Genomic DNA, 27,901 nt, shown 5'->3' on the forward strand with positions numbered 1-27,901 from the left:
ACTTATCCTAGTACCTGTTTTTTATCACCTTTAAAAAAAAATAAATGCTACAAGAGCATTAAACTAACTCAAAGTAAGGGTTTCTGGAACCCTGCAGAATATAACAGCATGAGGGTAGTGAAGGCCTTACTGAACCTAAGTCAGAAGAGCTGATTTCTGGTACTGGCTGTGCAGGTAACTTGGGACAATCTGGGCTCCCAGGGCCTCCTCTGTCGAATGATAGAATTGCATTAGATTTTTCTCTTAGAGTCCCTATCAGCAGGATGATTCTTCTATAAAAATCACTCTTCTCCAGGCTGCCCATCAGATTCAGCTGGGGAACTTTTTTTCTAAAATTCATGGGTTTCCTACGACCACCCAATAGGCACACCCAGTCCTATTTCAGGGAAATGTTGGAATACGTGACCCTTGAGCAGAGCTGCTTAATCTGGCATCTGTGGCTTCATGTGCTTTTTGTGAAGAAAGTGCGTAATTTTCACCTGATTCTCCAAAAGGGATCGTTGACCCTCAGAAAGCTTGAAATTGCAGACCTAGGTCGTCTGTTACCTTGGGAAAAGGCACTTCAGCCCTGAAGGAAATCTTTCCAAAAGATTTAAAATCTATCCCCCTACCTTTGTGAGCCCTTCAGTTGACACTTGTTTGAAAATTCTACTCTTTTAAACTGATGCTTTATCACCTTAAATGGGCATTAGTGAAATGCAAATATACTCTGGAAAATGAGGCAAGCTTACTTTGAACTTTTATTCTTAATGAATCCTAAAGTGCGCAGTTTATTTCAGGGTAAAGCATGGTGATTGGAGGTTTTAGATCGTGAGAACTGAAATGGCTTTGAGTTCAGTGATGTCCAGCCTTAAATGACAAATGCAGTGATTGATATTGGAAAATGACTACAGCTGTTTATTCTTCTGAGCAGCAAGTCATATTTTAGGAAAGATGTTTAAAGTCTGTTCTAGTCGTGTCAATTGATAGCTATACATTAATTGTCAACTATATGCAAAAATGTGGGATGGCAACAGAGAGAGATGTAAACTGGTCTATACCTTGAAGACCACGGATGGGTCTGTACCTATCCAATTGGGAAGCCAAGACATGTGCATCAGAAATGTAAGAACCTATAGCAGTGTGTCTTAGGCACCAAATAATGTACAAATAGAAAGTGTTCTCAGTTCAGCTGCAGTCAGGCTCTCTGAGGTTTTGGATGGGGAGGAGGACCTTAGCTGTATCAGGAAGGACACAGCACATCTTCTTACCCCAGCTTTATTTGATGCAGCTTGTCAGCTTGGGCTTTCTGGGTCAAATCTTGGGATGGTGTGTAATTAAATGTGGGTGGGGTAGTGGTGAGGAAGAATCTGATTCTTAATCCACTCTAGCTTTTTAATTTCTAAGTGAGTGCCCACTTCTAGATACAGTCATGACAGCTGTCTGATGTGTTCCCAGGAAAATATCAAAATGGCCCTGGAAATGATGAAACTGCAGCTCTGACCATTTAAGGTTTCTATCTCCAGTCTGAGCTGATTGTTTATGTCGGTGACCATAGGCACCAGCATTCAGGCAGAGTCCTGAGAGGAGAGCCTAGAAACAGAAAGGGATTGTCCTTTCTCCTCCATCGAAGCTGCATACTTTCCCCCAAAAGTAACATGTACCAAAACAGAAGGTGATCCTTCATGAATAATCTCTGCTGTCTGTTCCCTAAACCAACATTTGAGCTTACAGGGTGAATTTATGTTCAGGGCCCTTTTTCTTTTTCTTTTTCTTTCTTTCTTTTTTTTTTTTTTTTTTTTTTTGAGAGAGTCTTGCTCTGTGGCCCAGGCTAGAGTGCAGTGGCGTCATCATAGCTCACTGCAACTTCAAATCCTGGGCTCAAGAGATCCTCCTTCCTCAGCCTCCCAAGTAGCTGGGACTACAGGCATGCGCCATGACGCCCAGCTGATTTTTCTATTTTTGGACAGGTTTTCACTCTTGCTCAGGCTGGTCTCCAACTCCTGAGCTCAAGCAATCCTCCTGCCTCGGCCTCCCAGAGTGGTTAAGATTATAGGCGTGAGCCACTGAGCCTGGCCAAGGCCCTTTTTCTTAATGAAAGACTAGAAGCATTATTTCAGATCCCTTTGAATTCTTAGTTCTACGTTGGGAAAATACCTAAATGACTGAATGGCCCCCATGATGAATGAGAAATTTCAGTCCTCCCTATTTTTTGACAAGTAATCTTAGAGTAGATGTTTTTTAAAAATCAGAATGTCAAGTTGAAAATCTGGCACAGCAACTTGGTTACTGTGGCTACACTATTCATAACTGTTTTCAGAAAGCACTTGTCATTACTAGCAAAAATATGAGTAAGCATGCCAGAACAGTTAGAATAGGTGACCAGAGCAACTTTTAAAGTCCATTTTAATATATTTTTAAAAAGAAATTTTCAAACAAATTTAGAAACCCATTGCTATATAACCAACAAACAATACCCATTCTGCATGGATACCTACCAGACAGTATAAACTGGAGTAGGTGATCTCTTTAAAACCCATCCAGCTCTAGTTTTCACTTTATTTTCCTTCAAAATAGTTTGCTTTAACATTCTTAATGTCAAGGACATAAAATAAAATTTTCATTTTAAGTTACTTGTTTTTCGTTATAGTTTGCCTTAGCTGTTATGATTATCTGTATATTAAATGCTAAGTGCACTTTGGAATTAGAATTAATGCATCAAAGCTGCTCTTATTTTCCAGAACACTGAAGTTTCTGTCTCTTGCTGTCTTTTAGTCATCACTGATATGGCCAAGTTGTAAAATGAGGCTCATGCTTTATTGGCGTTTATGGCTATTACACATTTGAGTTAATGAAGAAAAACTTTCCACAGTTGCTCACTCCCCAGTTGTGCCTATGTTAACCACTGTCACCTGGTAGGAATTTGGAGGCTCTAGACCAGAGTGCCAGAATTGCGATGGCGTTTTGTAATTGTTGCTGTTGTTTTATCTCTATTGCTTGGGTAGCATTTACTGTTCTGTTCTTCATAGACTTCTATTAGTGGTCCAGGGCTGTTAATTAAACCACTAGTAATCCTTAAGAATTCACATGAATCTAAGTGGCTGGGTTGAAACCAGAGGGGAGTCTAAACTCTTATTTTCAGCAGACAAGTTTTATATTGGTTAATATAATTCAGTGGTTCCCAATCCTGGCTGCACAATAGAATCACCTGGGGAGAGGTTTAAAAAACAAAACAAAACAAACAAAAACAAAACAAAACAACAAAAAAAAAACCCTGATGCCTGGGCCCACCTGCAGATAGTTTACTTTATTGTATCTGTATGGTTTAAAAGCCCATCCTTAATTCAGGTGAGGCTAAAGGGCAGCCAGGGCTGAGACCACTGAATTTTGCTTCGTTGGCCTCTTTAATTTCCTCTTTCTTGGCTGCACCTTTTTTGTTTTGCTCAAACACAACAGTCATTTGTTAGAGTCACTGCTGGTGCATGTGTTATCCTATGTGGTGCCTGCAAATACAGGTGGATCCTTATCAAGTTCAGATAATTCTTTATGGCCCATTCAAGACCAGCCAGAGTTTCAGCACTATTCAAAAAACATTTCTGGCCATACAGGTGACAAATTCCCTCTGATTTGACAAATGAAAGCTAGTTTTACGTCTAATGATGTTCTTTGCTTCAATAGTTAGTTAGCCTCAACATAATCTTCATGACTTTGAATTGAATTACATGGGCACTTGTAAAAGGCTTTCTATTACCCAGCACAGTTCTAAGCACTGGAGAGGACACCAATAGGAACGTAGCATGAATGGACTCAAGGAGTTTACATTCTCATTGAAGAGACACACGTGAAACTCAGAAGACAGAGACAGGGCATATTTCAGTATGAACAGTATGTGCTGCAGGACAGTGATAGAATAAAAGAGATCTCTGTGGGCCGGGTGCAGTGGCTCATGCCTGTAATCCTAGCACTCTGGGAGGCCAAGGCCAGAGGATCACTTGAGGTCAGGAGTTCGAGACCACCTGAGCAAGAGACAGACCCTGTCTTACTAAAAATAGGAAAAATTAGCCAGGTGTGGTGGCACATGCCTGTAGTCCCAGCTACTCGGGAGGCTGAGGCAGGAGGATTGCTTAAGCCCAGGAGTTTGAGGTTGCTGTGAGCTAGGCTGACACCACGGCACACTAGCCCAAGCAACAGAGTGAGACTGTCTCAAAACAACAACAACAAAAACTCCTCTACGGAATGGTGTTTTAGGAGAAAAACTACAGGGGAAGTAGAATTTGGGCAAACCTTGAAAAGAGTATGGTTAGAATTTAACTGGTGTAAAGATGGTGAAATTCCAGGCATATAGAACAACCTACTAAAGAAGAGCACAGAGTTGGGAGTAATTAAGTCACAAGACAACTCTAAAGAAAGTGAACTGAGTCGGGGAGTAATTGAATGGTAAAATTCCCATAGGCAAGATGAAGCCATCACATTCATTACGAAGGACCCTTGGATGCCTACATGAGAGGCTGGACCTTGATTGGAGAAACTTTAAAAAGCCCTATTTTATAAAACTAAGCTATGGTGAGAATTATAGTGCCAGGTACCTCCTGGTGAAATTATCTGAAAATGTGGTTGGAGGCAGGGTGGTTACTGGGTTGAGAAATGATGTTCTATATCTCTGTTAGAGAGGTGGTTACACAGGCATATATATTTACCCAAACTCATCCAACTTACACTTAAAATCTGTACTTTATTGTATATTGATTATACCTCAATTTACAAATATTTTTTAAAAGTCATATTTAAAAAGAAAGGTAGACAACCTAAGGATTAAAAGACTCAAACCATAACAAACAAGGGAAATATGACTGCAATTCTGATTCAAACACCGTATAAAATTTTTTTTAAAGAAACCATTGGAGAAATTTGAATACCAACTGGATATACAATGATCATAAACAATTATCTTTTTTTTTTAGGTTTGATAGTTTTAGCCTTAATGGTTTGCTTGTTTTTTAAAAGAGTTTTTTCTCCTAGGGGCATATGCCAAAATGTTTATGAATCCAAATGATAGGCTCTCTGGCTTTTGCTTCAAAACAATCTAGTGTGAGTGCGTGGAGGAACTTTGAAGGAAACCAGATATCTCTCTGATCATTATCAAAGCTAGTGATGAGAACACGGGAGTTAATTATACTGTTGTCTACTTTTGTACATGTTTATGGTTTCAGTAATAAAAACTGTTAATGTATTTGCATTTAAAAAGCCATTGTTGGTTCTTGACTAGGAAAATGCTTAGTGAAAGTATTTCTCTAGAAAGAGTGTTCTGGCACTCAGGGATTAACTAGTAGCATTTTTTGGAGGTTACTACAGTAATTTCAAAGTAAAGATGAGTGGACTTAAGAGAAGGAGAAACTACAATAAATGCCCTGCTTTGTTTACTCTGCTTAAAGTCAGCAGGACATTAAACGTTTCATATTTATAATTAGGGGACACATCAGGTCATGGGGGCATTAAACATTGTTTGGAGGGCTGCATTCAGTGTTTTGTGTGCGCGTGTGTGTGCGCGTGCGCGTGTGTGTGTGTGTGTGTGTGCGCGCGTGCGTGTCAAGGAGGAAGCTGGATTTGTGAAGGAATCACCTGCAGAGCATCCCCTGACCCTAGAGGAGGAAGTACTGTGCTGTTGATGAGCAGGCAAAGGACTGTTCACAGAATTAGGAAATGTCAGTTGTAATCCAGCTCTGGTTTCAGGCAAGTCATTGAACCTAGCTGGCCTTCAGAATTCTTAGCTGGAAATATGAGAATTAAAATTTAGATGATCTCTAATGCCTCACTTTGAATATTTTGTCAACCCCCACTCTTTCATTATAGTGTTATTGTTATAAATCAGTAATTTTCAAAGTGGGCCACCTGCATCAATGACTCTTGTGGGTGGGGAATGTCAGAAATGTCCATCACGGGGCCCCCATCCCAGACCTACAAAATGATTTTCTAGCAGCAAGTTCCTGGGAATCTGCATTTTAGCAAAACATCCAGGTGATTCTTATGAACAACAGACCTGGAAGAAAATGGTGTCAGGGGTTGGCATTGCTGCATTTTCTTCAGATTGCTTCAAAATACATACAATCAGTACTTAAATTGCTTTTCCTCTAAGGATCTAAGAGATTTCAAAGCTTTATTTTAAAAGGGATAAAGTTGTGATCAAATTCTTATCACATAACATTATTATAAGTAGATTTAAATTTTTAATTTTTGTTTTTAACATATTTATAATGCATAATTTAGGAAATAACAGGGACACAAAAAGAAAAAATATATAGCAACCTATGAGTCTTTAGCCTTAGAAAAGCAGTGTTAGCCAGGCGCAGTGGCTCATACCTGTAATCCTAACATTTTGCACGGGAGGTCAAGGTAGGAGGATCTCTTGAGGCCAGGAGTTGAAGATGAGCCTGGGCAAGAGTGAGGCTTCATTTCTACCAAAAAAAAAGAAAAATTTGCTGGGTGTGGTGGTGAGCACCTGTAGTCCCAGCTACTTGGGAGGCTGAGGCAGGAGGATCGCTTGAGCCCAGGAGTTTGAGGTTATAGTGAGCTATGGGGTGATGCTACTGCACTCTCCCTGGGTGGAGGGAGACCTTTTCTCAAAAAGAAAATCAATGTTAAACAGGTGTGTCCTATATCCTTCCAGAATTTTTCTAATATGTATACATATAATTATTTACCAAAGTAGGTTTACTTTCTCCATACTGTTGTATAACCTATTTTTAATACTCATGGACACATTATGCTTATCTTTCTATGTTAATAAATGTCCTCCTACATCACCATTTTAAATGGCTACATAGAATTTCTCTGTGTAAGTGTACCAGAGCTTATTCACCAGTTTAAGGGCAGACTGTGATGTCTGCTTCTTTTTACTGTTTTAAAGGTGGAAACGATGACCATTTTTCTATATTTTTTTGTACATCCTTAGGATAAAATTTCTAGAAATCAAATTACTGAGTCAAAGAATCTTCTATTCTTTTTAAAGTGATTTTTCTACGCAGTTAGTTAATCCATACTCCCTATAGAAAAGAATGGCAATGTGAGTACAGGGAAAAATTATTAATAAAACCACTAGAGCTGTTTTATTTTGGTATAGAGTCTTCCAGGTGTGTCTGTATATATATACTAATTAATGTATTTTAATAGGATCATATTAGACATGGAATTTTATTATCTGCTTTTTTCATAGAACCATATATTATAACATCTTTTCATGTTACACACACTGAAAATTCTATGATATATTTATATATATTACAAAATACTGAATCCAGTTTCTCTGCTTCAGGTCATGAAATATGCAAATCACTTTAATAGATACGAGAGAAACAGAGTTGATCAGAACTGTTTCATGTTCTCAAAATATTTATTCGAGAAAGGAGCCTAAAATCACTTTATAGCTTGTATCATAGATTCCGGAAAAGGGTACGGAGGATAGAATTTGAGAGTTCAGAGAAAGGAATGTTACTTTTAGTGAAGGGAGATCAGAGAAGGCTCGGAAGAAGTGATGGGAGGGTTGGCCATGTGAAGATGGGGAAGAAAGGCACTCCGGGTGGGAGAGAGCCAGGGCACGCTAAGAGGAAATGAGAGACCCCCACTCTGTATGCAGAGTGCTTCCACCTGCTGGGATGCAGCCTCTGTCCCCATAGGGACCTCAGGAGTACTGGAAATGAAGTTGGGAGGTAAGCTCATGCCGGATTATGGATGACTGATAGAATATCTGGCTGTGCGGTGTGGACTGTGCTTACTGAGCAGAGGGGTGTTTGTTTAGGTTTTGCTGCATTTTGTTTTAGGATAATGATGCCGTCACCAGAGCTGAGTAGGAACATTACTGTGCAGCAGTGTGCCAGGCAGGAAATGGTGATGAAAGAGGGGCTGTCAGGATGCTACGCCTGTGACCCAACACCAAGGCTAGCATGGTAGCCAGGGCAGAGAGAAAAGAAGACATGCTGTGGAGTTAGAATGACAACCTTGGCAGGTCCACATGTGGTCACAAGGGAAAAGGTTAAGAGTCAAAGAAAGCATTAGGGATTCCGTTTAGGGGGCTTGGGTAGCAGTGCCATTTTAAATGATGAGCTGTAAGAATCTGTGGTTTTTTTTGTTTGTTTTTTTTTAAGCCTGTTTTGTTCAGTCCTAGCATCACATACTCTATACCCGTCTCCTCCCTGATAGGAAGTAATGTGGAATATACCTGTAAGTGTGGAGGCCTTCAGTCAAGAGGGCCATTAAGCACCCAGATATCCCGGCCTGAGCAAGAAGCCGGGACCATGGATGGAAAGGCCCTCAGCAGCCAGGACGCCTTCCCCACCCAGGAGTGTGCGCTGTCCCCGGTGAACCTGACAGATGACCAGATAGCTGCTGGCCTCTACGGTAACGTTTCTCAGTCCTGGGCATCAGGATTCTGGGACCAGCATTGTCAGCATTCCAGCTTAATACCAGTGTGCTTTATAAACTGACCTGGAAAAAAAGATTATATTGTTTAGAAGGCAGACCTAGAATACCTTTAAATTAAGAGTACCAAAGAAAGCGAGCTGAACAATCCCCTTAAGAAAACGTATCTGATGTTGCAAATCGTTAAATATCTTAAACAGCCGTTCACTCTTTCACATTCTGGCAGGCATAAATTTTTTCCAGGTTATCTCAGCTATAGAAAAAGAATAATAATAATAATAATAATCCCTATCTTAGTGCCTAAGGGGTTTCTGAGGCTCAAAGGAGACACGACATCACTTTATAAACAGTAAATCCTGGCACAAATGCCAGTTGTCACTGGTTTTGTTATGTCTGGAAGTAGTGATTGACTTTTTTCCCATTTGAAAACTGTTATTAATGGAACTTTGAATTATTTTCTTTGTATGCACACATTTTTCCAGTGAATTTTGTGCAAGTTTCTCATATATACATGCCAAGATCTATGTTTACATGTGTGAGAAAAAATAATTGTACAGGAAGAGAGATTACCTATTCATTTAACTTGTATGGGTATGAGTTTTGTTCATTTTGATCACCTTGATTCACTTTTTCACAGTATGTACAAATAATGAAAGTACGCTGAAGTCCATCATGAAGAAGAAAGATGGTAACAAAGATTCAAATGGCACGAAAAAGAATCTTCAGTTTGTTGGCATTAATGGAGGGTAAGGAAAGATGGTACTAGAGTTTAACACTGTCTGTCTCCTTTGCCTCTTGCCTATTTAAGTCATATTTTAAGGTACCTGGTCTGAGAAGCTGCCACATCTTGATGATGGAAGATTCCCTCCTCAGAAAGGTGCATTTGGGCTTCTCTTCTCTTCTTGCTATCTTTAAGGATATGTCACTCTCTTAAGGATACCTGATGAAGCTGAGCAGTTTACACCTCCTCACCTCTGATCTGAAAAAAATTAGTCTTCAATGAATGCAGCAGGGTTCCTGCACTGTTGGACAACTTGTACTTACCTCTATTAGAAATCGCAAATGAGCAGAGACTGAGAGCATCACTCAATGGGCCAGTGATAGTCAGCCACTCCTTCAAAATGGGTTGTTTGGCCTAGTTCTCTGTGTTCACAAAGTTGTAGGGCCTTTCACCTGAAGAATGACCTAGCCACGCCATCAGTTCTTTGCTTTCTAAATAGAATGTTTATTGTTTGTTCCTCCTCTTCCAGCTGGCCCAGGTAAATAGTTAAGCCTGTTTGTCCTCCTATAATGGAATCAAAGCAAATAATTGATTAGTAATTATTCAACATCAGTAATGATGTATTAATCAGCAAGAAAACAAAAGTACAAAGTTGATTGAGATAATATTTATAGTAAAGTGTGCCACCAAGATACCACGATGGTACCTATTTTCTAAATCTTAAAAGCTTTACTGGTTGATGTGGCCCAGGAGATTTTGGAGGGCATGCACCAGAGAAACTATTGGTTATTTAAGTAATATATTCACCTTGACACTGGGAGAATTAATAGGGCAAAATCGGAAGAATGGGGGAAAAAAGGAAAGACATAAAAAATGAGCACCTGCAGATCTGGTTTCTGTAAAGTAAATTTTCTCTTGATTTATACTAAGTCAGAGATGCCATAATTTTTTTTAACAAGTGGTATATGATACCAGCTGGCAACCCAGGTTGTCCCTTGTAACACATTGACTACCACACTAGAAAAAGTTTTTCCTTGGGGCCATGGTGTTTTATTACTAAAATAGAATAAAAACTTCAAAAACAAAATGATCCTTTCTAATTTAATGAAAAATTAGTTACTTTTTAGTTTTCTGTGCGTGAGTTATATGCAACTTGAAAATTAGTTCTTGCAGCTCCCAATGTGGAGATGTGAGTTACATATGCTTCACGAGGCCCTGGGCTCAAAACTAGCGTGAGTTAAATACAACTCACATGGCAGTTAATATGTTAAGTTAGAATATGTTCAAAACCATTAGGCATTTAAATAGACCTTACTTTTAACTTCTAAGGGCATGGTCTAAAACAACTGGCGAAATTTCTGGAGTCAGCTAGCACCTTTCCCTGCGTTAAAATTTCTGTCACTGGGTCTTTATGGGCACACCTTGCATCTCCTGAAATCCCAATTGCCACCTAGGTATGAAACAACTTCAAGTGATGATTCCAGCTCAGATGAAAGCTCTTCTTCCGAGTCAGATGACGAGTGTGATGTCATTGAATATCCTCCTGAAGAAGAGGAGGAGGAAGAGGAGGATGAAGACACTCGGGGAATGGCAGAAGGGCACCATGCAGTTAATATTGAAGGTTTCAAGTCTGCCAGGGTGGAAGATGAGATGCAGGTTCAAGAATGTGAACCTGAGAAGGTGGAGATCAGAGAGAGGTGTGGTACATTCCCCTTTCCTCCCCGACCTTCCCATGCTTAATGTACTTTGGCAATAGGGTTGGCCAGTTGAGAGATTGTGCAGTTATATCTATTTGGTCTTATCTGTTCCTCAAAGGTATGCACATCTCATTGAGATATTAATAAATACAAGTGCAGAGTCTGGTAACTCTTGGATCTTTTATGGTAGCAAAGAGAATGGCTTTATATCTAATCATATTTGTTCTCTGAAACTCTTTTTGCTATCTAATTTTACATCTGAAACCACCATCCACTAAAGCTTCCATTGTTTGAACATCTCACCTTATATTTAAAGACATGTTTGAATTTTTTGGTGACCAGCACACAGTTTTTTAAGATTTCAGATTTTATCTTTAGCCATTTATGTTGATACGGGTGTCAGTATTATTACAGGATCATTATGTGAGAAACGGTTTGGCCTCAACCACAGATTACCTTTACTGTAAAGGTGATATACATCACTTACACGTCTATATGTTGTGCACTGAGTGTTCAGGAACACCACAAGAATGGATTTAGGAGTATTACAAATAGCAGCTGAAATAAAATATCACACACTCGTTGGCTGAAACATGAACCTAAAAATGTAAGTTTTAAAGACTATTATTAGCAAATATGGATTTTGTGCTCATAAAGCAAGAGAGAATAGAATGGAAAAGATGGAAATTTCAGTGTGGTTTTTCACTATGTGGAATATAAATAGAACATTTCAGAAAACTTAATCTCCATTTAATTTGGCAAATGAAAGTTTAACTGCATTAACACAAGGTAAGTGTTTTTAGTTTGTATTTCCAAGTGTTTTCAAATGGCTCAGTATCTTGTCATCTGTTTTTTTTTTAACAGCTTCAGATATAATTTCTGTACCATATGTCATCTGATTTTTTCAGTTTAATTTTTTATATGGGATAAACACTTCTTAAGTCACCAAATGTGGGTTCAGATGTGTGGTTTACTGGTCAGCATAATAGATATAGGGTAATTTGGAGCTCTTCAACCCCTCAAGAGTAAAAATATGTTTAAGAACTTAGAACAAAAGGAGCAAAGAATTTCCAAATGTTATGCTGTAATGTTGTAAACGACAAACTGGGGAAACCGAAAGTATCCTCATAAAAAGACCTTGAGCTCTGGCTGGAGGTACTGGCTCTGCACGGGGGCATCAATCCTCAGACATCTGCAGATGCCAGGGTACCTTCAGCCAAGCACCTTGCACCATCACCACCTGCCTAGGCTGGCTTTGGGGCCTCTTGTCTTTTAAAGAGTAACACAGGGTTAAGATAAAAAATGGCTTTCCTCTTGTGGCCAGTCATGATGAGCTCTCTTTATTTTTCTCCCCTTTCAGGTATGAGTTAAGTGAAAAGATGTTGTCTGCATGCAACTTACTGAAAAATAATATAAATGACCCCAAAGCTTTGACCAGCAAAGATATGGTGAGTCTGACTTAAAGACACTGTCCCCAGTTTGTACAAAGTGCCCGGGTGGGCACCACTGTCGGTGCGGTCACAGCCTGCCCCTGAGCTGCTGCTGTTTGCGTGCTTGTCCCCTTACGGTTTCTAGCAGGAGTGCGCACAGCGAGCATCGTGCTGCCTAGCTCCCCGGATCACACTGTGAGTGTTTCCCTGAGGCCCAACTCCGGACATTCTTTACCCACCCTGTACTTTTCTTGGGGTGGAGGCATCTGTGAGGCATACACTTGCAGAGAGAAGGCAGGGCTAATTGTCTTCTTTCTCCGTATTCCACTTCTGTTTACAGAACCTTACGATCCAGGGAGCAGCATCTCAGAATTTTTTTAAGTTAGCATATGTTTTTAAAAGAAACCTATCTGGGCTGAGGTCAGCATTCCTTTCAGTTATGAAACTGTATATTATGTTTTGATGTGGAATGCAGGCGGCCACTATTTTTAAACATAAAAATAACTGCACTTGTCATCTTCTCACAGTTTGAGAAATTCAGAAGCAAATAGCAAAGAGGTTGTGGTTGCCTTAGCGATCATGAATGGCACAACATAGGACACATAAATATTTCCTATGGCAATGGTTAATCTGATGTCATTGCCAAGTATGACACTCTCTCATGCACTGACGTTTTTATGCGTGCAGATTCTTTCGTAGGCCAGACCAACCCTCTGGTTGATAGCTCTGTCTTCGGTGCTTTGAGAAAAATACAGTCGGAGGACCCCCATGGATACCAAATTCCATAGAAGCTGAAGTCCCTTATATAAAACAGCATATTTGCATATAACCTACATATACTTTAAATCATCTGTAGATACCCAGTACATTGTAAATGCTATGTAAATAGTTCTTACACTGTATTTTTTATTTGTATTTTTTATTTTTTTCTTGTTTTTACTTTTTCAAATATTTCACTCCACAGTTGGTTGAATTGTGGATATGGAACCTGCAGATACAGAGGGTTGGTCGACTGTATAAATAAAATTCCTGGTTGAGGAGAAACATAGAACTGCATATTGAAATTCATCAGTACAAATTAAAGGCCTGGCTATACCTTGGTCACAAATAGTAAAACTATGAAATGTCACTGCAGTGTCAATATTTCCCAGTAGGTTTAACCTGAATTTAAAACTGTTGCTTTAGGACCCCAGATTTTATAGCTATAGTATACTGTTTTTTATGGTTCTGAAAATGCTAGGTTATGCGGTTTTTAGGAAGGACCTTACATTCCTGCATCCCCAAATTGCTGTGCACGTTGTTACGCACACACACTGTGACCAGTACATCTTTTGTTGATTGAATTTCCATTCAGTGTAAAAGTGTTTAAGGTATTGTGCTTTGAAAAGTAGCAGACATCTGAGCAGTCACAATGCCAGGGCCAAATAGTTGTATCAGGACACTGATGAGTTAAGCAGTACCAGAGTTAGGACAGTCAGAGGACATAATTTCCCTTTTTTCTGTGTGATGACTCCAAAGAAATAGAAATCTAAATGTGTAAAAGACTGCGCAGAAGAAAAGAAAAACAGATAAAGAGTAAGCAAAGCACAAATCAATGCTAAAGTCAGAAAAGGAGGCCCATAGAAAATGGCATTGCAGTCATCCCCATCACCAGCCCTTGCTGTGCCTGGTCAGCGTGAAGCTTCATGTGGTCCACATTTGACTGGATCCTCCACAAAACAAGTGCCACGTTCATGTGGCCACAGCCTAAGGAAGTCTGAGTGGGGCTGATGATCAGAGGCAGATGATCCGAATGAGAAATGAAATTAGTTGCAGATGGGCTTTTTATCCCCTTTCCATGGCTGAGCATTTGTATTTGGGATTGGGGTGGGAACTGGGTTGGCTTCATGCTTATGGTCCCCCAGCATGGGACTGTGGAGGAGTTGAGGTTGGTCTGGATAGGAAGGAAGCGGCATAATTAAGTGTGGGCTAATTAATTTCTTCCTGATCTCTATGAAAATCATTTGCAAGGCCAGCATAATTATATAACATTAATAGCTTGGTGTAATAAATTGAGCCAGGCCTAACTGTTTCATTCTCATGACAAACACTGTGAAAGGAAGGCATCATCCCTGTTTTCAGATGAGGAAGCTGACACAGGGTGGAAGTGACTTCCCCAGGGTCATATAGCTCATAAGTAGCAGGGCCCCAATGTGAGCGTCGGTGGGCTGGCTCCAGACCCTCTGGTCTTGCACAGTGCTATGTGGTCTCTTTTATAGAAATCAGAATATGTATGTGGCTTAAAGTCAGGAGGGATGTCCCAGTTTGCTGTTTGAAGCTTCTCTTAGGGCTCTGGGTTTCATTAGTTGTTTCTGAGAGCAGATTCTAACTGCGTGTACTTTGACTGTAAAAGGCCTAGCTACTTGGGCTTTCAGGCTAGGTCTCAGAAATGTTTATAAATAGAAGAACTAATGGCCGATCGGTGTTTTGGCAGAGGTTCTGTCTGAACACCCTCCAGCACGAGTGGTTCCGCGTGTCCAGTCAGAAATCGGCCGTTCCAGCCATGGTCGGGGACTACATAGCTGCTTTTGAGGCCATCTCCCCCGACGTCCTCCGCTACGTCATCAACATGGCCGACGGCAACGGCAACACGGCCCTCCACTATAGCGTGTCCCACTCCAACTTTGAGATCGTGAAGCTGCTTTTGGACGCTGGTACGTTGGCTGCACCCATCTCTTCTCGAACAGCCCTTGGGTTGTGACTCATCTCAAAAAAGCTGGTTGAGCCACTCCTGAATTCTCTGACCACCCTAAAATCCTTTTCATTGCTTTTCCTTATGCGGTGGCAAGAATATTATTCTTGAGACATTCATGGGAGGTTTGAAGTTTACACAAAACTGGGTGACACAGATTCCAGATCTGTTTGAAAGGAAGTTTTGAGGATATTCTTGCTGCAGTTCAGCTGCGTTCAAGTGAGGTGTATCCCTGGTAATAAACATGACTCACGTTCCTTCCTGAGCCGAGTCATGCCGGCTTGGCTGGTTTGCTCCCAGCAGGCAGAGGGCTGCTCCTAGGCCCAGAGTCATAGCGATGGTGCTTGTGCACCACTCAGTCTGTCCTTGCTCCATGACCACCATCCTGTGGTCTTGCGGAAGTAGGGGACTCAAGATGGACACCAGGCAAAGCCACTGTAGCAGATTATGGTAGAATCATCACCATTCTCGCCAAAATATGCTGTTACAGGGGAAGCAAAATAGAGGAAAGGGAGTGTTGTTCTTATATCTGAACGAGGATAGTGAGAATAGCGGAAATTTGCTATCCCAGCATGTAGCCTGTGGATATACTACATATGACGTGAGGAAGTGGTACGTAGCAGGGTCCCCTTGAGAAATGGCTTTCAACTTTTTGTTCAAGTGGAGCAGCCCAGTGATACACATAGTCCCCAAGTCACTTTCATTTATTTTTGTAATACATATTTTTACTTCTAATGTGTGACTGATACAGAATTCACAGTACCTCAGTCTAATTAACACACTGACTGCCACACTAGGAAAAAAAGTGTTTTCCTCAAGGCCACAGTGTCTTATTATGAAAATAGAATAAAAACTTCGAAAACAAAAACGATCCTTTCTGATTTAATGAAAAATTTATTTTTTTATTGCTTTCTGAATTATATGCAGTTAAATTGTCAATATTAACTGTAGCAATAGGAACATCAACAAGATTTTCACAAACCATGTGCTTACATATGCTTCATGAGGCCCCGGGCTCAAAGCTGGTGTGAGTTAAATATAACTCACGTGGCTGTTAACGTGTTAGTGAGGATACAGTGTGAACATCTGATTTGGAATACACAAGAAAACTGTCTGATTTTCCTGAATTGTCTGTCCAGTTTTTTCTACTCTGCTTTGGGGATTTAGGATTAATTCAGAAGAAATCCAGGCAGACTGACCCTTTCTTTTCCTCCTCTAAGTTTGCTTGTTCCCTATTTTAGGGGCTGTGTTAGGGTATAACTGTTTCCATCTTACAGGAAGGAATTTGAAACCTCCTTCCCTTCAGACTTTCCAGACATTAAACAGAGCTGGCGATAATGTCAGCCCAAGTTATTGTTTAAACAGAAGTGGATAATATCCAGGGAAGCTGGAAATAGGATTGCAGTATTAGTCCTGAAAGGAACAATTTAATATACTCTTGGAAAATTAGAGTGGATCAAACATCTTGGCAAATTAAATGATTTTAATTCCATTGTTGGATGGTTTGATTTAATCACTCTTCTTTATTTACTTTTTATTGCTCGCCATTATAGACTGAGATTCTGGCTCCATAAAATGTGAATCTAGGATGCTCCACCATCTGTGAAGCTTCAAAGAGCACGTGTAGTTGCCCATTTATTCTACAGCCTTTCTTTTCTTTTCCCTTTTTTACATAAAAATATGCACTTTTGAAAACACCATTATGTCCTTAGTATGCAGTTGTTTGGGATCCCAAGGTAAATTTTCAGGGTACATTTTCTACTCACTCCTTTATGATAAAAACATTCTAAACATTTTAACTTGGTCACATGTAAATGCTGCTTTCTAATACTTACCATTCCTGTCACTTCATTGAAAGTGCTGAAAGAACTTTTAAATGCCTAAAGGATAATTTAGCTCTTTAAGACTCCTTAAGAATTACAGGAATAGAAGAGGTCTGATTTACTGGGTCCATCCAGCCCTGGCTGTTTCTTAGAGGACTTCATGCATTTGCTCTCATTCAGACCACAAATCCTAGAGCTAGATGTTATATGACTGGAATTCTGCTTCTAAGGACCCCAAACGAATCAGAGTTATAAACTCAGGATCTCAGAATGAGAAGCGGTTGGATAAGTAGATAACACCATATTCGGTGTTCATACACAAGCCTTTACAAACCCTTCTTTCATCTGTGGCTCTCAATGTTTGCCTCACTCCAAAACAGTGATTTCCTAAATACAGCTGAATGCCTAGAATTCATATTGTTTATTCTCCAAAGAAGCCATTACTTAGAACAGCCTCTCAGACCTCCAAGTTGTTGCAGTTCAACCACCAAGATGTGCTGTAGAAGCTTACTGTCACTTCTGTTGCTTTCATGAAATAGAAAAAAAATTTTTTTCCGTTTGGCATGAAATCATCTCTCACATTTCCTCCTAAGTGATTCTCTGACTGCCTGGTGCCATTTCACTGGGCTCTGCTAAACCACATACCTTCAGTCCCTGTGGACAGCTGCCGTTAGGAGATGGCTGCTCCCTTAATAGACGACTCTTTGCAGATGTGTGTAACGTGGATCACCAGAACAAGGCGGGCTACACCCCCATCATGCTGGCGGCCCTTGCTGCCGTGGAAGCAGAAAAGGACATGCGGGTTGTGGAAGAACTCTTTGGCTGTGGGGACGTGAACGCCAAAGCCAGCCAGGTGAGCGCACTTGCTTCCCGTGCTCGCAATTGCAGGTGTGACCGGTGGGTACCACACAGGCCTGCTGTGATCACTCTGCCAGAGCCGACAGTGACACCACACTTGCCACCACAGGGCACTTGCTCGCCAGCTCACCCCTAGTCCATGTGCTGCCCTTGCTGACCAAACACACCAGTGAAGTATGGGCTTAAATTTCCCATTGGAAGCTTCTCCCTCCCTTGCCTTGCCCTTCTGTTTGCAGAGTTTGCACAGAGGTGGTTTGTCTGCCTGCATGTGAGTGACTAGGAGTCCACAGCATATGCCCAGTGTCTGTTGTTTCCTGTCTCCCTGTTGAAGTGTCTTCATGCCAGGCAGAGTGTCCCAAGTCCAGATGTGTTCACAGCTTCACTTTTATACATCTTCTGAACTCCCCAGTTCATTGCTATGATGAGACAGACCTTCCAAACTGAAATGAAAATTGACTCCTTTATGATCTTCCTTAGCTTCCAAGAAACTAGTTTCTCCCTGCCTGCCCCCGCCCTGCCCCGCCCAAGTAATACCACGTCCAGTTTTTCCCCTCTTGGCATCACACTCTTCCCTTCCCCTCCCCCAGCACAGCCCCCCTACAGGCCACCCCCGGCCGCTGGGTATGTACTTCTGAAGTCCGCTGTCACTCCTTCCCACAGGCGGGGCAGACGGCCCTCATGCTGGCTGTCAGTCACGGGCGGATAGACATGGTGAAGGGCCTGCTGGCCTGCGGGGCTGACGTCAACATCCAGGACGATGAGGGCTCCACAGCCCTCATGTGTGCCAGCGAGCACGGGCACGTGGAGATCGTGAAGCTGCTGCTGGCCCAGCCAGGCTGCAACGGCCACCTGGAGGACAATGTAAGCTGTCTCCCTCGCGCCTGCAGGCCGGGGCCTGGGGGGCTCAACCTTGAGTGCTGTTTAGCAAGAGGGAGAGAATGAATTCTCCTTTACTCTCTGTGGATTGCGTTGCCTTCCAGGCCACCTCCCTTCACCACCCAGCTTGGCTACGCTTGTTATGTGCAAGCTAATACTCCCATTAACTGAAGCCAAAGGCAGAAAGATAAACAGGCCTCACCCCAAAATTCATAAAAAGAAGAGAGTACTTTAATGGGCACGTATGAGAATGGGCATTCAGGTGGTGAAAGGGTTTGAGGTCACAGAGGTCGGGCTGGGCTGGTTCTGTTTTTGAAGGTTTTTCTCTGCAGAGCACAGGTTAGACCAGAGCTTCCTTCAGCTCAAAACACCAGAAAGACAGGGGGAAAATATCCTTCTTTTCACTAAACTTCAGATACCTCTGGGCCCAAGCCAGCAAGAAGAGCAAACCAACAGGGGTTTGTACTGGGTGGAAGGGCTCACTGTCTTAGCAGTTTCAGCGACCTCCGCATTGCTGAAACTGGGGGTGCATTTGTACCACATGCCCTTAAATTCCCCTTGAGCGGAGAGAGAGTTTCCAACTTCTCTTTCCTTAAGGACAGCTTGTGTTAGGTGAGTTTTGGTTCTTACTTGGAAGAAAAGCAGCTCCCAGAGCTCAGTGTGGGAGGGAAGGGCCATACGATTAAACCACATGCCAGCTATGTGCTCCTGCTTTTGACAAGAGGGAAATCCCTATTTCAAGACCAGACAGAAAATAAGTTGTGCTGCCTTTGCCTTGGTATTCCTTTTACATTCCTCTAAATCGCTGCAATTTAATAGAAATCAAGCATTTAACTGAAATTTTCTTTCCTATATGTGGTGTTTCCCTCCTACTTAATGCAAGCCACCTCTGAGGTGGTTCGGGCTTTAGGATCACAGCTCCTCTCCAAGAGGAAAGTTAAGAGATCCCTGGCAAATCGCAGGGCCTCCAAACACACACCATGGTATTTGCCTGGTCATTTGTAATTATAAGAAAAAAAGTAACTAAATTATGTTTCTACCTCTGTCTTCTCCTACTGTTCCTTTCTGGTGGGCAGAATGGATGAGTAAGAGTTCTTAGGGCAGCCTGCACTTCTTGAAAATCCACAGTGTACAGACCTCCCTGCTGACTACTATGAGGCAAAGACAAAGGGAATGGGGCGATTCTCCTCTTTGACTAAGCTTTCTTGAGGGTGGAGGCTTGCCTCGTTCATCTTTGCATCCTCAGGCCTCCACACTTAAAGGTTCAGAGAAGCTTCCTAAAGGAGTGAACAAATGGCTATGTTTGGGGAACCTTGTCAATTGCCGGACAGTGTTTTGGTACCTTTTGGCTGTGCGGAAGTTTGAGAAACCCAACCTGGCTTGTTCTTTCCGTCTTGTCTTAAGGATGGCAGCACCGCGCTCTCGATAGCCCTGGAAGCAGGACACAAGGACATCGCTGTTCTCCTCTATGCCCACGTCAACTTCGCAAAAGCCCAGTCTCCGGTCAGTGTTGTACATTTGGCGTTTGTAAATAGGCTGAAATCCTCCAGCCTGGCAGACCCCCATCCTTGGGAAATTGACAGATGCAGGTTTTATGTTGATTCTGAAAATGGAAGTTTTAGTCTGGAGCTTAAGAGTTCGTTGTGTCTGCCCCACCCTGAAGGCCGGGAGAGCTGATGTTTACCAGAGGCTGGGCCCTGCTTGTCTGCACAGAATAACAAACTCTCACATCCTCATGTGGAGGTTCTTACTCTGTGCAGAATTATTCAAAGGGCACACCCCGAGCCCACGGATACATACCAGCATGGTTTTGGCTTTGTCCCTAAAGCAGACGGTGGGCAGCCTGAGGTCCAGAGTTCACTCTGGGCAGTGAACTTGGATATGGCACTGCTGAGTCCGGCTGACCTTGGAGCCATGCCTGGGGCTGTGGACATCTGTCACCTGTTCTTGGCCAGAGCTCTCAAGGCTCTGGCTCACAGGTGGTTTTTGGCTGTGATGGACCGCGCTCCTGTGTCACAGGGAACACATCTGCCTGAGGTCACTTACTAATCCCCAGTATTTTTCCTTTCCTGGTCTCTAGGGCACGCCGAGGCTTGGAAGGAAGACGTCTCCTGGTCCCACCCACCGAGGTTCATTTGATTGATTACATGCAAATTGCTCTCCATTTACACGCCACCATTAAGCTGCTAATTGTTCCTGTTGGGGTGACAGATACTGAATGTATATGTATTGTGCCTGAGCTCACCAGCAAACAGAAGCATAAAGCCGAGGGCTAAAGGCTGAAGCTTTCACAGTGCAGAGACTGCCAGCCTGGGCACGCACGCCTCCTTTCTGGCCACCCTCTCTCTGTGTAGGGCACACTTTAACCCAGTCTCTGTTGCTGGCGAGTCTCTGCTCCGTTATGTACAGTCGTAGGGAATCGTAACCTGACCTGAACGGGCACCTTCTCTCCACTCCTCCCCCCCACCCCCCGCCACCCGCCACCAAGAAGTGTCAGATTCTCATTGACATCATGTTTTATAATTTTTCCACAAATATTTATATTTACTAAATGTGGAATCATTGGAAATCTCTTCCAAAATTCCATTCCAAGGTGATGTTCCTTTTGTCTGTATTCTTTTAAAGTAAGGAAGTTGAGATGACTTTGACTATCAGCAACTTGGGCCTGGGCTGGTAGTTTTGGATTTAAAAATAGAAGATGGAATTCTCAAAAAGTACAGAACTTACAAAAGGAAGTGTTTTTAATTGGTTTTATCTGGGTGGATGTATTATACGACTTTTTATATAAAAGGTGTCTATATGAAATTGACACAGTATTTTCAACTTTTATATTCTATAGTAATTAAAGACATGAAGAACTATATGTAACATTACCATATTTTTATTAATAATGGCACAACCCTGTATCTATTGATAAAGGTTGGATTGCATTAGAGGAATTGGCTACTTTTGCCTCTAGAGAAACACAGTGTAGTTCTTTGTATTTATGGATTGATTCCTTCGTACCATGTCACATTTACTTTGGTCCTATATGTATTTAAATGTTTGAAGTGCCTTAGACTCTTGCCATATTTCCAAAATAAAATTTCATTAAGCTGTCTTCCTTGTCCCTGCTTCATCTCTGACTCATCTCTGACAGCTGTCTGCCCCGATCCTGTTGATGTACAGCAGTGTCAGCGAACGCTGATGGATGGACTGAGCAGGGAGGGCACGCGTGTGGCCTACTGGTCTCGGACTCTGGGCTCCAACGGGGAGGAGGTGTCTTCTGAGAGCACTTGTCCATTTCCACAGCTTGGCTCGAGACTCAGGTTGCAGGTCAGGAGGCTGAAATTTGAGACCTTCTTAGGCAAACAGCTTATATCAAGACAGGTAACCTCCAAGGGCAGCCTCTGAGTTGGCTCTTATTTTGGGTGCGACTGCTGGGTGACTTGTTGAAATGTATAGCAACAAGAAAGGACAGACACAGCTGGACAGACCTTTTATTTCAGCATGCTGTTGGCCAAACAGCACCTGTTTTCAAGTTCTTTTTAAAGAGTAAAGAGAATTGGGACCATCTCATTAAAATGGAGAAGCATGACAGCCAAAATTCAAACTGTTTGGGCATAGTTGCTGGTGATGAATTTTAACCAAGGCCATTTGGGAAAGCCAGGTGCATCAGAGAAATAGCATTGAAACTTTTCTTTCCCTCCTTCCTTCCCTCCCTTTTTTAAATTTGAGCTCAAGAAAGAGGGCAGAGAGTAGACTTTTCCAATAGGTATTTCATCTTAATGTCTTTTTCACAGAGTTGAAGTGTGAATCTTTCAGAGAAGCTTGGGGAGCAGCAGTGAGAGTCGCGTTAGCAACGCAGGCAGACCTGGGCAGTGACAGACTGGTCTCCCAGGACCACAAAGGACTGTCCTCTGCCCTGAACCGTGAAAATGAGGTCACAGCCACCTGGAGTCATAAGCCTCTCTTTCCCTCTCAGGACAGATCTGTTGGCTCTGGGATTCGGACTAAATTTCAGTTCAGGTAGTTATTCAAGCCCAAGTTCCTACACATCCAAAATGGCACAATAAATTCAAGTGGAACAGTGTGTGTTTTGAAGAGAAGTAGAGCCCTGCGTTGTCTGTCCCTTAACAGCAAGACATGCCTTTTCAGCAAAGAGGACTGTATCTCGGGTAGAGTGTGGGCCTGGGAATTTTTTTGTTCCATCGGAGAAAGGAAAGGCATTAACATAAATGCATTAGAAAATGAATCCCTACAGCCGAGTGCTACATTTTAGATTTCTTGGGCTAATTTTGAAAAAGAAAGTGAGTCTTATTTTATCTTTGAGTGAGGTCTTACACAATTATGTATCTAACCTCCGGGTAACGCACACTGGCTTGTGCCTTGTTTGCTTTAATAACACGGGGCAGTTAGAATGCTTTTTATCTTGGGATCTTGGCACACTCTATAAACAAGCCTGATTATCCCATTGGTACAGCTGTGACTTATTTGTGACATCCATCAAGGGATCTGTGACAGGCGGCTTGGGCAAAGTCCCCAAGTGAGGCTGGCATAGGGCTGGGGACTCCTGATCTTATTTTCCAGCTTAATAGAAGGCTAAACCTTTAGGTGACAGCCAGTTTCCCAGAAACCTTGCCCTGGAAGTTGAGCAGCTGAAGGCTGGAATCCACCCCAAGACAACAGGAATGGAGCAGTGGAACCTTTGAGAGTGTGATGTTCAGAAAGCAAAACCGCCAACGTGCCCTGCCACTATTACAACTAAACTGATGACTAAACTGCTCAACCTTTCACTTGCACAGGTGGGGAGTTGAGGGAGGTGCTTCTGGAGAAATTCACTGGAAACCCTCTACCTAACACTGGTCCCAAAATAAATGAAGTGTTGAGCCCTTTCCTGTAAGTTATCAATACTCTGAAGACAATTTTACCCCTGATGTTTGTAGTACTGAAATACTGCAGATACTTGACAATCCCTGCAGATGGAATCAGGTAAGAAGAAAACTGCTATTTCTCCCTCAAAAGGAAATAACGACCAGCCATAACCTTTCTCTAAACCTTGGTATGCCCTTTTTGGGGGGAGCCTGCTGCAAGTAGAAATACTTTCATGATGCTTTTGTGCAAGCACTCCCTTCACAGCATTTGTAAGAATTTTGAGAGGGCTGGGGGAAATGCAAATTTTGAGGCTACCCTGAGGATTCTGATTCTTTACCTCTGGGGACCTTGCATGGTTAACAAGCATCTCAGATGTTTCTCAATGTGTCCTTTGGTCCACACTGAGGAGTTGTTACTCCCAAATTATGAGACAATATACATCTGGTTTTTTTCTAAACAAGTAAGTGGTGTAAAGGAATGGTATCAAAACAAGAAATATTATATATCATCTCTAATGTATCAGGAGCTTGTCTTTTGCTGTTGATCAAGACACTAAATTCTGACCTACGGAGGACAGGAAAAAGAAGATACCGCACAGTCTTTGTGTGTTGTTTATCCATGTTCAGTGGCATTTCTGCATCTCCTGAAGTACTTTCTGGAAGGCTAGGATCCATTTTACTGTGCTTACAGGGAACAGAGGGGCAGCTTAGCACACAGATGACAGCAGCTGAGCAGGCAGGCGGCTCTTGGAGCACTTTCCCTTCCCCCCTTACGCATGGAGCTGGACTGTTACTGCTCAGGGAAAAGGCCATGAACCATTGCTTTGGCTTTGGAATAAAGATAGTTTTCCATTTTCTTTTTTACAAAAAGCACAATTTTTTAAAGCCCTGGGCCTTAGCCAGTAACTATTTAATTCTACTTTCTGCATAAGGAAATTACTAATCATATGTTTACTCTGCTCTCACTCAGCATGGCTATAATTTAAAAGCCCGCTGACTATAAAAGCACAGTTAAGGTACACTTTGTTGAATATTATTACCACAAAAGGATGTGGCTGACCCACTGGCTGTGATGTTCCAAAGCTGCGATTCTCAAGCTCCCAGCTCGCTCAAGCCCCTGGCTATTCCCTCTGGGTGGAACTGGACACCTGCACTCAGCCCTCAAGGTGTGAAAGACAGAATTAAAGCTAATAACAGCATCCTTGAGTACCTATGCTGAAATCTGGTAAGGATTTCACAAAGAAGCTAGAAAACAAAATACCATTTTTTTAAAGTGGGTGCATGCCTATACAGAAATGTCTGTATTAGAGGGTATTTGATGAGGAACTGGCATTTCAGGAACCCAGCTGCCCACTCCCTCTCTGGTAAGACCTTTGATGACTTAATAGGCAAGAGGACAGGAAATCTCTCTCTCATTTTCAGGTGGTGGAAGCTGCATACAGAATATTCCTGTTCCTAAGACCAAATACCACAATATTACAAGTTTTACACTTGTTCCCCATTCCCCAACCAAGAAGGAACCAGTTTACCTAGCCTTAGAACCACCTGGAAGGGTGAGGCTCTGTGATTGAGAGGAAGAGAAGCTGCAGATGGCCCGGAGCTGCTTTGCCTCTAGTGGTGCCAGGCAGCTTCATGCTGTGTAAAGGTGGGTGGTAGGAGAGCAAGTGCCAGCGGGACAGGCCACTTATTTCTCATGTCAGGCAGCAGAGAGACTCCGCCATGGTCCAGTCAACTCTGGTAGGAGGTACTGCATGTGCTTAAAGAAAATATTCATTAATTAGGTTGAGTCCCTGAGAGTTCAGAGAGCTCACCCACTCCCAACCCTGCCTAAAATATGTCACCCTCCAGCAAATAATCCTGACTTCTGACAGGAAGCTTACTAGGATCAAATTTTGTGCTTGAGTTTGTAACACTGTCTGCCAGGACGGAGAAGTTCCGGTGCCTGGCTGATAGGAGAGTGTTGCCCTGAGGGTGGGGGAAGAGATATTTGGGAGGAGGCCCAAGGGGCGGGTGAGCTCCTGGTCATGGCCAATTTCCTGGGCTGTGGGGTAGGTGCCCTGTGACATTCATTCTGTGACCATTCACTAGGCCGCACACTCATGAGCTGTGTGCTTTTCTTTCTGTATGTACATTAACTTCAACTTTTTTAACTTTAAAAAAGTGGAAAAAGTTTGATCAAGAAAGATCTTGGGGCTGGGTGCAATGGCTCACGCCTGTAATCCCAGCATTTCGGAGGCCAAGGAGGGAGGATCACTTGAGGCCAGGAGTTTGAGACCAGCCTGTGCAGTGTAGCAAAACCCCACCTACAAAATGTATTTTAAAATTAGCCGGTCCAAGGTCAAGGTGCCAGTAGGGAGGAGGGCGGTAATTAGCCGGGCATGCACCTGTAGTCCCAGCTACTTGGGACACTGAGGCAGGAGGATAGCTTTAGCCAGGAGGTCAAGGCTGCAGTGAGCTGTGAGCTGTGATCAAGCCACTACACTCTAGCCTGGGTGACAGAGCAAGAACCTGTTTCCAAAAAAAAAAAAAAAAAAAATCTTGGGAGGAAGGGTATGGATTTGAGGTTAATAATATCAAACGCATAAGAAATGAATATAAAAACTGAAGACCCAGGCTCCGTTTTGTGAATGTTAATACACAGGTTTGCACATGATGACAAACTCATAACCTTGACTAGTAGTTCCAGGGCTGTTCTCAGATACTCCAGTTCTTTTTCTGGGCACAAGATAGGATGTACTTCTTGCCCACTTTTGAAGTTAGATTTGGCCATGTGACTTGCTTCTCCATGAAGTATTAGTGGAAGTGATGTGTCAATTGCACACAATGACAGTGGTCATTCTGCATGCTCATGCCAAGGTCTGAGAGACAGAGGCATCGGTGAGGGAAAGCCACAGGGGCCCACAGGACCGGGATCCTCCTGCCTAAAGGCACACAGGGTATGTCCACAGCTCTGAGGTCAGAGGCTGAGTTGACACAAGTAAGAAGAGGGAGAAGACATCGGTGTTTCGCTGGGAAAGGCGGCAACTTGTTTGTATTGTCTCTTGTCTATAAATCAATCTCTGAGAGACAAGACTCACTTTCAGTAAGTGCCCTTGCTGAGACTGATTGATGGAAGGCCTTGAATGACCAAAGGCACATTAATGAAGTTCCTCAGATGCTTCATTCAATCATTGTCAGAATATATGGCCACATATATTAATATAACCAAATAACCAGAAGCTTGCTGTCTGTCTTATAAACCGTGCTATAGATTCTGGTCTGTATAGTATTTTACAAGGTAGAATAGAGTACTTTTACTTACCCTTATGTGTCAGAGTTTAGGGACTCCAGCTGAGGAGGATAATCATGATAAGAGCACAACAGTCTTGGATTCAGGAAATTTTCTTGGCAGATTCCTGTCTGTGCTTCTAATCCATTCTAAAATTAGGGGAGCCAAACATTGCCATTTCCCACCAATAAGTCTTCTAAAGATTATCTTCCAATGATCTGTACATACAATTACGCTACATGTAGAGGAGTTTTATCCAGATACCAACACGATAAATGTTAACTGTTACAGATGGGTAGACAGCGTACTATCCAAAGCCTACGGAAATATACGTAATCACTCTTCTTGACTTTGCTTCACCCTCCTGTTCATCTGATGCCTAATAAAGAATGACTTTCACTTCTTCTTGTGCTCATTCTCTGGTTTCTACCAAGATATTAAACACATTTTGTATCAGTGAAGACCAATGACGGATACTCAGCTTGGGGCAATGCAAGTGAAGAAGGTATCTGCAGGGACTTATTTTATCTGAAGGTGAAAGTTGCTTCTAATAATTCTCCCAGGAGTGCATCTTTCTAAATGAGCATGTCAGTTATTTACAGCCACAGTAGTGCTATGTAACAACAGCTCTCGGAGCCTCAGTGGCATGCAACAATAAGCATTTATTGCTCACATGTCTGGGTGCCCATCGAAATGGCTCTGCTGACCTTGGCCAGCCTCACTCGCAGAAGTCAGCCCATCTAGGCTGACTTTGGTCAGGCCCCTGAGGTGATTGAGTTGTCTGTTCCATATGACTCTAACCTTGCAGTGGGCCAGCCCAAGCATGTTATCACGGCCATAACAAAGATGTGAGAAAGCAAGTAGACAAGGATTTTTGAGGCCTGGGCTCAGAACTGTCACCCTGTCATTTCCGTGGCATTCTATCGGCCCAAGCAAGTCACAAGACCAGCCCAGATAAAGGAGATTGAGAAATGAATCCCTCAGTAGGAGGAACTGCAAAGCCACATCCAGAGCGTTTGGCTATAGAAGTAAAGGACCTGGAGGCATAAAATGCAGTAAATCTATCATAGCGGGATCCTCCCCCAGTAATAGTTCTGGCCAGGATTTTGGAATTGCTCAAGAGACATACTTCTATTAACTCATGTTAGTACCTGTAGGAAAGGGTGGGTACGGTAAATCTGGTCCCCCGTGAGGCTATGATGTTTGCAGAGCGTTCTCCATGGTGGAGGGCTTATGCATGTTCTCGGCCACAC

The 27,901-nt window shown here is 42.5% G+C and overlaps 1 protein-coding gene across 4 annotated transcripts in view; it reads left to right on the plus strand.

The window, feature by feature from the left end:
* KANK1 (KN motif and ankyrin repeat domains 1) overlaps positions 1-21,602 on the plus strand; it is a 57,277-nt gene extending 35,675 nt beyond the window's left edge. For 3 of the 4 annotated variants that reach the window (XM_069476440.1, XM_069476438.1, XM_069476441.1), the window contains exons 3-11: positions 8,173-8,370; positions 9,029-9,137; positions 10,567-10,809; positions 12,170-12,257; positions 14,713-14,932; positions 17,504-17,646; positions 18,312-18,512; positions 19,932-20,030; positions 20,608-21,602. In XM_069476440.1, coding sequence (XP_069332541.1) covers positions 8,173-8,370; positions 9,029-9,137; positions 10,567-10,809; positions 12,170-12,257; positions 14,713-14,932; positions 17,504-17,646; positions 18,312-18,512; positions 19,932-20,030; positions 20,608-20,670 — 1,364 coding nt within the window. In that variant the 3' untranslated portion in view covers positions 20,671-21,602. The remainder of the gene's footprint in view (positions 1-8,172; positions 8,371-9,028; positions 9,138-10,566; positions 10,810-12,169; positions 12,258-14,712; positions 14,933-17,503; positions 17,647-18,311; positions 18,513-19,931; positions 20,031-20,607) is intronic. The other variant, XM_069476442.1, reaches the window with a different exon arrangement.
* The last annotated feature ends 6,299 nt before the right edge of the window (positions 21,603-27,901 follow it).

The sequence above is a fragment of the Eulemur rufifrons genome, chromosome 7, assembly GCF_041146395.1.
Source record: "Eulemur rufifrons isolate Redbay chromosome 7, OSU_ERuf_1, whole genome shotgun sequence".
NCBI classification, from domain to species: Eukaryota; Metazoa; Chordata; class Mammalia; order Primates; family Lemuridae; genus Eulemur; species Eulemur rufifrons.